The sequence below is a fragment of the Apodemus sylvaticus genome, chromosome 11 (genome assembly GCF_947179515.1).
Source record: "Apodemus sylvaticus chromosome 11, mApoSyl1.1, whole genome shotgun sequence".
Lineage (NCBI taxonomy): Eukaryota > Metazoa > Chordata > Mammalia > Rodentia > Muridae > Apodemus > Apodemus sylvaticus.
In genome coordinates this window covers 13,905,823-13,921,423 of record NC_067482.1, presented here as the reverse complement: position 1 = coordinate 13,921,423, position 15,601 = coordinate 13,905,823, and the positions used below count along the sequence as shown (strand labels likewise).

Genomic DNA, 15,601 nt, shown 5'->3' with positions numbered 1-15,601 from the left:
AAAATTATGTTTCCTTCTTATCTTACCAAATTGTAATTTTTTTCAATGTTGAGAAAATAAATTACAACTTTTTGTACACTGTCAAAATTTCTTGGAAGTTTTAGTGTCATTTCTGTTTATAAATGCATGTTCATTATGTTAAAAATTTAAAATGTGTCCCAAAAAACCATTTGCTCCTACCCACTAAATTTTCCTTTTATAAGGAAAGGGACATGTTTTAGGAGGTAGAAGTATGTATTATATAATTTAGAATCACTCTTCTACAAATTAAAAAGGGGTAAAACTCCAAAAAAAAGTCATCGTAATAAACAGAACAAAACCCTCCAGAAGAACAATGTAATGGGAAAAGACAAAAAATTTGAAAAGGCTAAAAAAGAAGTAAACACAAAATCTCACATTAATGATGGGCAATTTAATGATAAACTGAAGAACTGTAAGAAAAAAGAAATCTGGCACTATGTGTTGTCTGAGTAATTAAACTAGTACTCAAGACAAAGTAGCACAGGAAGAGAAGTGTACTGATGTGGGCTTATCACCTTGTTCTGCTTGAGACATTAAACATAATAGTGTTCCAAGGTAGGCAGGAGAGAGGCCAAAGAAAGACCTTGATTATGCCAAGTACACAATGAATTTCTGACTCTCTGGGAAGCTATAAATAATCTAAAAACCCTGAAAAGTATCACATAGATAAAAGATATTGTTCTTACCCTAACAAAGACTTGAGATTTAACAAAGAAATTAAAGAAAACATGCCAACTATTTAACCTTAAAAAACAAAGGGTACACACTCATGAGGCTAAAAGTATACAAGAGAGGACTAAGTATAATTCTAATTCAGCCTAACCAAACCATACCCTAGTCCAAAGAATTTTTTCAATGAATGGTATGTTAAAAGGGCAGATATTACCTGTTAAGTAAAAATGCTGACAGAAACTATAGAATAAGTCAAGAAATATGCAATACTTTATATAATTAATGCTATTTTCTTTTTCCATCTCCTTTAATAGTTCAAGACAAGAAAATAATTCTTGTAATAATACTAAGATTCTCTTCTCTTAGGAAATCTATTTACATGGCACTCACCTGTTCCAAAGAGCTCCTTGTGGACCTCTAAAACCACAGCAACGCCAATGTTATCTTTTGTCATTACTCTGTTTAGCATTGCTTCAGATCCATCTGAATTTGCCATTGCTACCTGGTTGAATTCCACTGTATGCTTCTGCACCAATGTAAATCTAAAAGACACATATATTCAGATAAGTTGGGTAGTTATACTGTCATGCTAAGACATTAAAAGTAGAGGGGGGCATGGCATGAGTATAAACACTACTTATAATCTATAGCTATAAATGGTCAAGTTATATAATTCTGGCCAGTGAGAAATAAGAAATATGGTTTCTATAAACAATTTGTGAAGGTCCATCTAACAAAGATAAAATATATATCCTCTTCATTCTTTTATGTTTTTGCCCCTTCGAGCTATCTAGTAGGGGAAATTTAGTACCTAAAGGACTAATACCAAATGTGAACTAAGCAGAAGGGTATAAGAATGGGGAAGCAACTGAGCCAGTTCTATCTAGACTGCTTCTTGTGTATAAAAACCTCATGATCTTAAGCTACTGTTCAGATTTTCCTGACATTTAAAGGTACATACAATCTTAAATGAGTGAGCAGCTTAAAAGAAAAATAAAGACTACTTGCAGATTTTTAAATACCACATCAAGATAACAGTCAAGGAAATACAGGAATGCGGTCTTTTCCCCAGCTAAAAATTATCACATTCTTGACTAGTTTTTACAGAAAGACTGTAATTAGGTGTAAGTGTTCAGACAAATAAATTATATTATATGAAAAAAATGGGTCTCTGTGATTATGGCAAATTATAGTAGAATTGTAGGATGTAATAAAAATTCATCTAATGCTAACATTTAATAATTATGAACTTGGCCAGGACACCTGTACTGGTTGTCCTGTCAGCTTGACACAAGCAAGACTTATCTGAGAAAAGGAACCCTGATCTTAAAAAAAAAAAAAAAAAAGCCTCTATCAGACTGCCTGTAGGCAAGCTGAGGTGAGAAGGCGCAGCTCGCTCCTGCAGGTGGGGCTGAGTGGTACAAGCAAGCAGACTTGGAAAGCATAGCTGGAAAACACCAGTAAGCAGCATTCCTCCAGGGCCTCTGCTTCAGATCCTGCCCTGACTTCCCTCAATGATGAAGTATCACTTCTAAGTTTAAGATGAATTAAACCTTTTCTCCAAGTTTCTTTTGATTATGGTCTTAGAGTGTTAGAGATCAAAGTAAAATACTATTGAACATCATTTACCCAATTTTATTAACTTTTTGAAATATTTACAGAGAACCAAAATAGTTCTTTGGGGTAAGCAGGACCCCCTTGACTTAAACTTGCAGCTAATTCTCTCTTCCTGCCTTTAATCCTTACAAATGAGACTAGAACATGCTCTATCAGACAGGGCTTAACATACTAATTTTTACTAGACTTTCAAAGACTTTTTTTGTTTTCATGCCACTTTATATCATTTCTAGAGTTGAAAATTAAGCCACATACATCCCTTTAAAATAGTGACTATAAAGCTCACAATGCTGTATTATACCATGCTAGATAAAATAATATTCTTCCCATCAAGTTCTTATTCCAATTTTGAATGTCTCAGATGTGCTCAGAAAATGTAAAGTGTAATGTATCTAGACACATGGCCTATTTCAAACCCAGAGTCCTTAAAGAAAGCAGTTTTCACCCTGTTCTGGTAAAGAGGTGGTCCTTAAGCTGAAAAAAGCTATCAGTGTGAATAATGAAGTTAAGAGCATTTCAAGTAAAAGTAGGGGAAAATCCCAAGACAGCAAATAGCTTTCTAAAAATACATACATACATACATACATACATACATAGGGAAGGGAGGGGTGGGAGGGAGGAAGGGAGGGAGGGAGAGAGGGAGGGAGGGAGGGAGGGAGAGAGGGAGAGAGGGAGGGAGGTACGGAGGGAGGGAGGGAGGGAGGGAGGGAGGGAGAGAGAATGAGAATGGCAGAGTAGGAAATGGTATTGGACAGAAAATAAACAGGGACAGTTAAGTAGATTATAAGTAAAGAGCCCTTGCTGCAATTCCAAATGGACAGAGCTTTGGTTTCCAGCATGCACATCAGGCAACAACACAACCAACTGTAACTCTAGCTCTACAGAACCTGATACTCTCTTCTGGTCTCCATAGATACCCACACATACATGACATACACATTAAAAATAAGAGACAGGTGCAGTGGCACATGACTTTAATCTAGGTCCTGAGAGACAGAAACAATTAGTTCTAAGTTCAAAGCTAGCCTGGTCTACACAGCCAGTTCCAGACCAGCCAATGCTACATAGTGACACTCAGTCTCTAAATAAATAAATAAAATCTTTTTATAGTCTACCAACACTAACTTAACACAGTCACTTCTCCAACTACCACATACCAAATATGTTCCATATGGCTTCTACTTTCTGTTGCAGAGTGCCATACAGGAAATTTTAAAATATACCATTCTTCCTCTATTCTATTGAAATTTTTTTCTGACTAACATGCAATGGTTTACAGTTAGTTTCCAGTTACTAATTTTAGTTAGCAATCTTTGGTAATATGTAAAATGTCAAATTTGCCATTGTTTTCAGTACTTAAGATTCACTTGGTATTTCTATTCTGGTTAGTGTAGTCTGCTTTATAAGCATCATTCCTGATGCTATTTTATCATATTTATTTCTGTACTTTTTTCTGTATGTTCACCTTTTTGAAAAATTTAAGCAGAAGCTCAAGTGGGTATATAAAGGACGTATATAATCAAGACTGATATGACTAAAAATCTGAAACTATAACAACAGCATAAAAAAACATATATTTTATATATATAAAATTATAAAGAATCTCATGTGTAGGAGAACATGTCCAAAACAAGCTTTCAAACAAAGAAGTAACAATTTCTCAACAGTATGCAGTCTAAAAGTAATTTGCTATGTTGCCATGTTGACTGCACCTAAAACTAGAGAGACAACACTGAGCAGCAACTGTGAATAACCAACAGGGACTTAAATAGTATTCATCCTCATATTTATTTACAAGTAAAAAGCACACAGAACACCATCAAGGAGATAGTAAGAGCCAGTGAGATGGCTCTGTGCCGTAAAGGTCCTTGCCATGAATAACCTGAGTCCAAACCTTGAAATCCATACTGTAGAGGAAAGCACAGGCTGCCCTCTAACTCCTATGTATAGGTTACTGGTGCATGTGCTAACATCAAGCACCCGCACATTTATACAAAGAAATGTGAAAAGAGGAAGAAGAGCAGCAGGGGAAGGAGAAAAGTAAGGTACCAAAAGTTAACCAGAGTCTTCCTTTCTGTATCATTTCTCTTAAAAACAAACCACAGAAATTTTCTTAATGTATACTCAGAATAAAATATATAAAAGATAATCTTGGATTTTATTAATCATTGGAATGTAAGAAAAAATGTTGTACATGCAAATTACAGGCTAGAAATAAATATGGAAGAAAAATAGGATTATATGATTCTGTGTCTATACAGCATTTAACTGTCTTTATTTGATTTTTGATGGGTCTCTCTTTTAGCCTTGTATTGCCTGGAACTAACTATGTAAAACAGGTTGGTCTCAAACTAACAGAGATCTGCCAGCCTCTGCCTCCTGAGTGCTAAGAACTCTGGAAGGCACTTCTACATCCTTTATCATTTCAGTCCCATAATAAACCTTAGGTAGTAAACAGATTTCATTAATTCCATTAGAAAAGTAGAAGAACTTTAGCATAAAGCCATTTTCCTGTCAACTTTAAAATAGCGTAAAGATGAGATGTAATAAATCTTTAAATAAATATTTTTTTAAAATTTATGTACGTACGTACGTGTGTGTGTGTGTGTGTGTGTGTGTGCGCGCGCGCGCGCGCGCACCTGTGTGAGTTTATGTGTGCTACATGTGCACAGTGTCTATAGAGACTAGAAGACATCATCCTCTAGAACTGGTAGCTGTGAACTGCCTAATGGGTGCTGTGAAACCAACCCAGGTCCTCAGCAATAGCTGAAGACACTCTTAACATAAGCCATCTCTTCAGCCCCACATTTAACTGATAGTAACTTATCATTACAAGCCAGAAATAAAGCTCTTATTTTAAAGAATTAAAACCGCACATTACTAAATGCAATCAAAGAAAGCAGTAAGCCAGAGGCCAATGAGAAAGGATTATCACCGTATACATATACATATAGCAGTTTAAAATGGCACTACAACTTCTGAATTACTTTTCCCAAGCAGAAAATTATATTTAATAATACAAAAAAAAAAAGTACCAGGCCTTTCCTCAATAAAATATAAAGGACACCTCATTCAGAAAAAAATGCCTTGAATTTATCATTTATTAGCGATGTTCATAGAAAGTTTTCTTTGAAACAATAAGCTTGCATGTATGTGTTTTATGTTTACCTACTGTAGGACATATTTGACATAAAAGACAAACCAAAACTCACTTCTGTCATTCAATCAAAATATAATTTCACAATATCTTTAACTAAGAAAAAATGATGTTTATGATGATGCCTAAAAGGTCCTGATGAACCTGTCACAGTATGGCTCAGTGGAAGAGTGCCTACTTGAAGTGCTTGAGGCCTTAAACTCAGCAATTAGTGACCCCCCCTCCCATCTTAAAAAGAAATCACTAGAATATTTTATTATATTCTAATTCTTTACATGTCATTAATGTGTCCAAGGTTTTACAAAAAAAAATAATACTCCATCCATTCACCATATGGATAAGCATTTTGATAAAAATTACTGTCTCTTCTGATTTAAGAAACTTTGAAAGTGAAAAGGAAGTTAAAATACCTTTCTTCAGCTATCATTTTTACTTTGATAATTTTGTAAACATAAAATGTTGTTTCCTACAAGTTAAGAATAAGCAAGTAAAGGAACTAATGTGAAAAATGTTACTCAAGATTATACAGCTAATTAAATACTAAAGCTGTGATTTCCTACTCTTGATACTATTACCTCTTCCATGAGGAAAGAGAGTAAAAGTGGGGGCCCTGAAGCCTCATCCCCAGATGAAGAACTACAGTTAACTAAGGAATTAAAGAGAAGGAGAAACAGCCTTCAAAAGTAGGGACCTTGGATTGTTAGCAAATGGTTTAATGAATGTGTCACACTCAAAATTCTTCATTGTTATGGAATCGTCCATTGTTATGGATACTATACTATCTATTTAGGAAAGAAACAGCTAAGGAGGGAAAGAAAAAGAAAGCAACAAAGTATTTCCTATATACTTTAAAAAAAAAAAGTTCACTGTACTTTAATAATCCAAGAATGAATCTGCAACTATACAATGCTTAAAGATTCCTATATTGCAGTTGTAATTGTTCTTCAAAATAATAACCACGTCTACTAAATTATCAAGGAATTTAATTTCTTCTTTCAAAACTCTAAAAAGAGTTATCACACAAAAAGCCATCCACATTATCCAGAAAGTATCAGGAGGAAGTGGACCCGATGCTGTGACACACCCCAGCACCCCAGCACTTGAACAATAAGGTCAAGGCCAGAGAAAGAGACAGACAGGAGAGAAAGAGTTGGGGGGGGGGGGGGAGGTGGAGATGGAGGAAGGGAGGGAAGCAAGTAGGACAACAGCTTGATCCTAATTAAACATTTTACTGTTATCACATTTTTTTTAAAACTTACAATGCTTCAAATTAATTTTTCTATGAACACTGGTAATGTCAAATTTAAGCCAAATTTTCCAAATGAGGTAACCTTCTAAGAAGTAAAAGTAGAATCAGAGGTATAATGAAAAGCCTAAAAGATACTGTACATAGAAGTTGGTGTGAATTATGAAGTGTGACCTCATGTAGCCTTCTTCAGGGAACCTGTCTGCCTGTGTCTTGATTTCATTATCTATTTAAAAAATTAAGAAAATGCTTGTCTACCTACCTTTGAGAGTCACTTTAAAATTTAAACAAGACAAGCTGCATAATTAATTGAAAGGGCTTTTTAATCTAATAAAATAAAACTTGCAAAACAGGAAGGAACTGAGTATACTCCCCATTAAATAGTGTATAGCTCTACACTTTTATCAAGAAAAATTATTACAAATTCATGAAAAAGACATTAGATACATACAAGTGAGAAGAAGGCCAAATATTTTTTAAATTCACTGATAATGTTCACACAAATTAGTAAGCTATGATGGAACAATGTGTTATAAAAAAAACTAGCTGTTTTTATTAAAATGGGGCTTAAATAGGGAAATATTAGAAAACAGGCATAAACATGTATATAGCTATCCTGTATGTAGATAAATGTCTAGCATATCAAGTCCAAAGTATTAAGAATGAAATTCAACTTGTCACAGATCTGTGCATGTTGGCTTTTCACTATGTAGTGTGAATCTTTTCACTCCCTGCTCCCCTAAGCCCTATGCTTAGCTTCTGCTCTCTCCTTATTCTATAACTATTACTTTATGGAAATACATTAAAAACTGTTATCTTCAAATCCATCTCAAATTTTCAGAGTAATCTACCAATAACAATATGAAGAATAACACGATAAATATCTTCATTTCTTGTATACTACCTAAGAAAAACAGTATTGCAATTTCTAGCTTTACCCTTTTAGAGTCAAATGAAAGACTATTTTCAATGAAAGTCCCAGATGCCAGGAAAGCAAGAGGCTCTCAGGACCCAACAAGAAAGACATTAGCTGAAAGACCCAACAAAGGGGAGAGAGAACCTATAGAGACCATATCCAGAGGTTAGGCATGGCCCCCGGTTGAGGTATGAGGCCATCCATCAACCAACCAGAGCCCCCTAGAGCTCCCAGGGACTAAACCACCAACCAAAGAGTACATAGTGAGGGACCCATGGCTTCAGCTGCATATGTAGCAGAGGGTGGCCTTATCCATTTGAGGGGAGGCCCTTGGTTCTGTGATGCCCCAGTGTCGAGGAATGCTAGGGTGGTGAGGCTGGAGTGAGTGTATGAGTGAGTGAGTGAGTAGGTGGGTGGGTGAGCACCTTCATAAAAGTAGGGGGTAGGGGGCAGGGAGAGGGTGTTTGTGAAAGGGAAACTGGGAAGGGGCCTAACATTTGAAATGTAAATAAATAAAATAACCAATAAAAAAAATTCCAATAAAAGAAAGTTAAAAGTAATTAAGTGTACATTGCTGTGCTTTATTTCTTGACTCACTTTTCTGTTTTGAAGAATATTGCACAACCATCCACATGCTTTCTTTCCTGCTCAGACATGATTTTGGCACGTGACTTTGGAGAAAAAAATCCGTCATATCCACGATCTTTCAATGCTGGCAGAAAGAGAGTAAAGTATTGCTCTGTTTCCACTTCCTAAGATGAAGAAAAAATTGTTATCTACATGACAGAATGAAAATAGTTAAGACATAAAAATATTCCATAATGAGTAAGAACTGATTACAACAAAGCACTTTATGTAACATATTATCCAGCAATCTTATCACAAGCAGTTGTGTTTGACATGTGCAGTATTTTAAACATGAAGGCACAAGAAAGGTGGCATGACTTTCTCATGTTCACTGTACTGGTTAATAACAGGAGTAAGATTACATCTCAGCTTTCTTGACTTCCAAATTAGGGTTCGCACCAATATAACTCACTTCCTCCAGACTGCTAATTAAACAAATTATATTTGACAGGTTAAGTGATAGGAAATAGTGAATCATTCCTGTAAAAAGAAAAATGATTATTCTTTAAAATTGTGGTACCAAAAAAATTGATACGTGTAGAGTGTGAAAGATACTCTTTCAACAATAACCAAAAAAATCTAAAATTTTGGAACAGTCATAAAATGGACTCTTAATTTAATAATTAGGTTGGAGATTTTATTATTTGATCCATAGAATACTTTAAATAAACCTTTCCAGAAAATGTAGATATGATATTCGCACATAAATATCATCTCAACATGTGCTCTCAACAGCATGATTTAAAAAGTCCCAAGTGACTCTTCTACAATTTAAAAATTGTATTCAGTTATTTGTATTCATCTGCTGATTGTAAGAGCTTGAGTAACATGAAAAATGAATTAAGTGGATAAAGAAAATATGCCAGTACTAGAATCTCTTTTCATTTAAAAAATTTACATTTTATTGAAAAGAACAAAAAAGTAAACAAAAAATTTCAGGTCTTTCATGTTTTCCTTGGTCATTTTTCTAATTTTTCAACTTTTCCAGAGTACTCTCTAACATACATTTCAATTACAGAGGCGGGAGCGTGTTGCTGTAATACTGAGGTCAGAGCTGGACAGTGAAGCACAGCCTAACTCCAGTTGCTTCCTTCTCCCCAATTCAGGTTGTACTTATTATGTCTCAGAAAATGCAAAATACAAAAACAAACAACTACCAAGCCATTTCATTTAAAAAAAAAAATGGTTTCCGTGCTTCTGTTTCTTTTTTGACCTGGGGCCTTGCTATGTAGCCATGGCTGGATTGGGGCATACTATGTAGCCAAAAACAAAAAACAAAACAAGACAAAAAGAAAAAGAAAAAGAAAAAAAAAAGTCATCAGTTTTCTTCCCAGGATGTACTTAAAATGTGTAAAATACTACGATGGTTTTAAAACATCCTTAAGAAATGGAAACTATTTGAGGTGATGGATATTTGAACAACCCACACCACACTGTACAAATGTATTAACATATGCTGTATTTAATTAAATAAACATAATTGCCTATTTAAATTTTTTCTAATAAAACATTTAATATGCTTTGAAATTAATAAAATTACTAACAAAAACAAAAAAACCTACTCAAAAATTTGGGCTAAGTATTTGCTTAATGTTGAAAAGATATTTCAATTTCCAAAGAATACCTATTTCTTCTTCAGTTAAATTAAATATATAGTGTTTTAAATAGAAGGCTCTAAATTCAAGTCTATGTAAGTAACTTCTACAACTGAGCCCCTTTTCTGTGAGTGGTCTACCTCCTGAGAGATCTGAACCCTTAACAAGTATTTAAACGAACTGAAAAGGAATTTTAAGACTTTAGAGAAGTCAAACAGATATAAAAATTTACCAATATAGATCTGTTTAAAAAGGAGAAACAAATTAAGACAGCTCTAAATTTTAGAAATAGTTCATCAAGTAAAATAAATTTTATGAATTAATTGTGCAGTTTTTTTTAAATGTTTAAGAAACATCTTTAAGAAAATATTTTTTTCTTCTGAACTCAACTCTAAAATTTATATTCCTGAAAGACTGGTATACTTTTTGCAATTTTCTCTTTCAGTAATTCCAATAAATTGCTCACAGGGGGAACTGTTAACATGGATAGGAAGTAAGATTTAATTTCAGAAAACAATAAATGAAAATATAAATACACGTATCATCAATCAGCAATATAGTTACACTATGGAAATTGCTATCATTTTTACTAAAATTATTGCCCTTTTAAAGGAGAAAAAATACTCTTTCAGTTTTGCTTTGAACACGGGCTTTTTCTCAGAGGTACAATTTTCTACTATTTTTTAGTTCATCTTTAAGTTAAACACAATTTAAACTCTATAGTGTTACCTGAAGACTAATGATATCTGCATCCCAGTTAACAATTTCTTCCATAATTCCCTTTTTCCTGTATTCCCAGTTTAATGCCCAGGACGGACAATAGCCATATAGCTGCCTGGTAGCATATTTATCACATAACACATTGTAACACATAACCGTGAATGATGCTAAGAAGGGGAAGAAAAAAACAGACAAAAGGAGGAAATTAGGCAACTTTTTCTTACTCAGTATCAAGAATATACATGCATAAGCACACAAAACAGTTCATATACGATTATGGCGAAATGCCAGAAGAAGCAAATTATGATAAAGTATTTTCTTTTGTTTAACTTGGAATGCAGGATTTCTCAAAAATATAGTATCTTCTATGACTTTTACGTTCACATTTCAAGTTAAAGATAATTTCACTTACAGTGCTACCTTATGATTACATTGAAGTACAATGTACCAATGTATAACAATCTAAATTTAACTATCACATTAAAAATTTTGAAGAAAATTTAATAAATTCAATTTTTGAAAATCAAAGTATTATTTGCATGTGATTTATGGGGAAAGGGTTTGGTTTAATTAAAACAAATGCAAATTTTAGTTTAATTTAGGTTAAAGGGCTCCAATTTCCTTACTTTTTATCAAAATGTTGATAGTTAACATTTTGGGGACCTATTATTATTCCTACTAATTTAAGCCAGAAAGGGTGAAGAAAATTTAGCCATAAGAGAATCCTTTCTGCCAATCTAATATCATTTCTAAAGTAGTTATTATTTTGTAAGTTGTGACTTATTAAAACAACAAAAACAATAACAACTGTAGCAAACTAATAATCCAGATTCCCTCACTACTCTAAATTATGCTCTAAGAGTCAACACCATTAATGATCATCTCAATACTTGGAAACCCACCATTTCTGGCCCCTAAGTATCTATGAAACAGAAATTAAAGTTTAACAAAACTCTGAATTGACTCAAATTAACAATTATGCTAAACAATAAAAAGGCCTAAATTTTCTCAACAATTCTCCATCTTAGGTGCCCATTTTAGTCACTGTGTAGATAGATGGTTTTCAAAAACAAAAACAACAAAAAATGTCAAACAACAACAAAGAAACCCTGATACAAAGGATATCTGTATGCTAGAACATTAGGTTTTTTGGCATACATTTTGTCAAGAAGATACCACTTAGGTATTAATAAACCTGCATGGTGAAAAACCATCAATTTCATAAATTTCTAAGGTACTTCAGTTGAAGAAACTTTGTTGAAGCTGGGTTCACTTTCAATAATTTTGTATTTGTAATTGTAATTGGCCATTTTGTATACTGAAGGCTACCTTTCAGTTGGAGTTATTTATACCCTTTGTATTTACTTTGGAAATGACCTTAAACCATTCCATAAGCCACAATACTGTGAAAGTTAGTACCCTGAGTTTAGCATGTTCTGCCTCTCCAGATTTGGAGTACCACACTCTAAAAAGGAAAAAGAGGTAGACTGTAGTTATTGGCTTTGTTAATATCAGAGACTTTTTGATGTAAGATTTTTCTAGAAAAGTCTAGGAGTGAAAATCTCTAAGACTAAATTCGGCATTAATGCAATTTTTACAAGCTTTAAAGTGAAAATTAATTAGGCTGCAGATATTATTTCTATTTTCCATTTCTATCTGGAAGATTTTTCTCTAACTGGGTCTGATTATTGCACAGTCAATGGTTGCAATAATTTCAGTATACAACAATCTTCACTACCTCAGTTATTACACACATCTCTCTATTCAGCAAAAGAAAAGGGCATTTTTCAATGTTGACACTCAATAGTCTATTCAGTCAGTACCAAACTAAGAAAAATCTTTACTAGGTTTTTCATCACAATTAACCCTAAGAATACATTACTTTAGGAATCACTGACTACTTAATATTTAGCTGTATGTACTGTTCCTTTTCTTAATAGATATGTGGCTGTGTAACAGTAGAAGCCTTTCAAGTTATGCTCACTTGTGTTCAAGAACAGATTAAAGAGCTCAAAAAAATATTCATCTTTAATGTAGAAAATTCACTTTTACACTGTTTTTAAATTTAATTAGTATCTGTTCATTGTACAAAAAATCCCAGCAAGTTTTATTCTAAAATTTTCGTACATCAGATAACTTGGTTCATAACCCACCATCTGACTAGACCCTTGTTAAATCCCTTCCTATAGGGTTGCCTTCTTCCCTCTTCCCAAAGAGTTCACTCCCTTTCTCTCTTCATATCTTCTGTGCATTTTTTCCATAAATCTAAATTTCAAATACAAAAGACAAGATATTTGTATTTCAGCATCTGGCTTAATTTCATATAACAGAAAATGAAAATCTAACCAAGGAAGAAAGAGACTTCCATTTTTCAGAAAGATGGGGGAGGGCAGAGGTGAAAGGATATAAACTACACTACAGAAAACCAATCCATCTAATTCAAGGCACTCTAAAAACCTAGTGTTTCCTTTACTTAGATCATTTAATATGTATTATGCTAAAACAAGTGTCATTTGTGGTAATTTTGAAACAATGTCTATTTAACAGGCTGTTTTCCTATAGTTGTTGTGATTTTAAAATCATAAGTCTGTGAAAGACACAGAACTATATCATGAGAGGTATTTCTCAGCACCATTAAAACACAAAGAGAAACATGAAGAAGTAATACACTGCACACAATACTGAAAATATTCTGTTCTGAATGTTCTAGAACAATCAAAATAAAAGTAAAAAGCCAGGTGTGTTGGCATACACTTTTAATATCAGCACTTGGGAGGCAGAAGAAGGTAGATTTCTGTGAGACCACCCTGGTTTACACAGTAAGTTCCAGGACAGTCAGACCTAAATAAAGAGACCCTGTCTTTAAAAACAAAATAATGACGACAACAACAACAACAACAACAACAACAACCCTAATCAAACAAACAACTCAGTAACAGAAGGGTCTATACTGTTGAAAATGTCGATAGTAACTTCTAACCCTTAAAAACCATTAAAATAGTAGTATTCAATAATTGGTCTAACCTATGAAAGTTAAAATGCTTATTTAATTTTAAAATGAAATTAAGTATCATAAAAATATTTGTGGATGTCATTTAAAAAGCACTTAAACAATAATTTAACAATTATTTAACAATAATTCACAATTTTGTTTAAAAAAAAAAAGATTTTATTTATGTGTATGCATGAATTCCTGCACGTCTGTAATACCCTAAGAAGGCCAGAAGGAGAACCAGAGCCCCTGGAACCAGAGTTACCGATGACTATGTGCTGCCACGTGGGCCCTAGGCCTTTTTCAAGAGCAACAAATGCTCTCAACCACTAAGCCATTTCTATAGCCCCTTCACAACTTATTTTAAGTAGCATTTCCAAACCTAAAATGTCTTAACATGCAGTTAAAAGTCCTACAAAAAAATAAAACTGTTACTCATCTGCAACAAGACATAATGGCTTAAATTTCACATATTACTATTTTAGATATGCCAAGTTTGTCCTTAGAGTTATGAACCATTTCTACAATCAGTTCTGCTGACATTTCCACACGCTATCTTAAACATTAAGTCTCTTGCCAATTTTCCTCTCAAGGAAGATAAAATACCTAAGAAACTCAAAACCTTTAAGAAGCAAGTTCATTATTGCTCATTAGATAATTTAAGAACCATGTAAGAGCTCTAAAAAGCTGCATCACAAGGAATAATTTTCTAGCCCAGTGTACCAATGTGAAAGACAAGAGGTGTTTACTTGTATAACAGGCCTATCTTGATGTTGTCTAAGTGTTTACTTGTGTAATAGACCTAACTTGATGTTGTTTAAATCTATCCTATCAACATTTTTGGGCACATCTAAACCCATGGTAGATAAAATGAAAGCCTGTAATCACAAGCTCAAATAAAGCTTTACTTTAAAAGTCAAAGATGAGAAAAGCTACCTGATGGCAGAATTTGGTCTCGTTCTTTTAATGTAATCCATGGCCTCGGAGGAAGCTGCTCTGGATGAACTGAAAGAAAAAGTTACAAACAAAATAATCCTCTATGTGTGTGAAATCAGTACCATTTAGCTTCTAGTACCAAATCAACCTATTTATTAAGCCCACAAGTGGGCTTAAAAATCTAAAGAATTCAACATAGATTTCAAAACTAAAAAAGATCAAAAAACAAAAAAGATATGCAGGAAGCAGTGGGTAAAAATTCCTGTTGCTCCAGCTTGAATTAATTTGATCTGCATCCTTGGAACCTATGTAAAAAGCCTTACTCTCTAGCATGTTCCAGCACTCTCCTAAGATGAGAGAGGAGGCAAGAGATAGGCTGGGAGCTCCAACCCAGCTGGCATAGAGTACACAGAGCAGTGACAGCAACAGGACACAAATGAAAGAAGTCTTCTGAAAGCTGTCCTCTGATCTCACGCAGAGCACTTACAAACACAATCAGTAAATTCATTTAATTAAATTTCTAAAAGGATCTATGCAGAGAACATAAAACTAGTATTAGAAAAGAACATTAAGAAACTCATTAATGATATTTCCACAAGTGTGATTTTATGAAAAGTGCCTTCAACTTAAAACCTTAGGCAAAATCTTTTGTTTTAATTACATAGGTAGGTTGTTGTGATTTATCTTTGTTCCCTTCTGCAAAATCTAAGCAATGTGAAAATTTAACATACTGGTAAAGCAAGTATCTTATAACAGAAAAAGGAAATGACTATATAAAAAAAGAATTTTCTAATGAGACTTTCATTACCTGCTCTTTCACTGTTTTTATGTTTTTTCAGACACAATTTCTCTGTGTAGCTCTGGTGGTCCTGGAACTAAGACTTCAAAGTAGACCAGGCTGGCCTTAAACATACCTATCTGCCTTCCTCTGCCTCTGCCTCTGTCTCTGCCTCCCATAAATGCTGGGAATAAAGGTGTGCATCACTAACTGCTGACTTCTTTCACTGTATTATAATGTCAATTCCACTCAAGAGTAGCTAGCTCATTCTCTTCAGAGTTGACAAAACAAAGACAGAAGTTGAGGTACTTCACTGGCAACTTT

At 33.8% G+C, this 15,601-nt stretch overlaps 1 protein-coding gene across 10 annotated transcripts in view; it reads right to left on the bottom strand.

The window, feature by feature from the left end:
- The window catches only part of Cnot6l (CCR4-NOT transcription complex subunit 6 like), a 93,785-nt gene that overhangs the window by 15,268 nt on the left and 62,916 nt on the right, over nt 1–15,601 (bottom strand). For 9 of the 10 annotated variants that reach the window (XM_052199570.1, XM_052199568.1, XM_052199569.1 and 6 more), the window contains 4 exons: nt 14,500–14,568; nt 10,581–10,738; nt 8,227–8,381; nt 1,084–1,235 (listed from right to left, as the gene is read on the bottom strand). In XM_052199570.1, coding sequence (XP_052055530.1) covers nt 1,084–1,235; nt 8,227–8,381; nt 10,581–10,738; nt 14,500–14,568 — 534 coding nt within the window. The remainder of the gene's footprint in view (nt 1–1,083; nt 1,236–8,226; nt 8,382–10,580; nt 10,739–14,499; nt 14,569–15,601) is intronic. The other variant, XM_052199567.1, reaches the window with a different exon arrangement.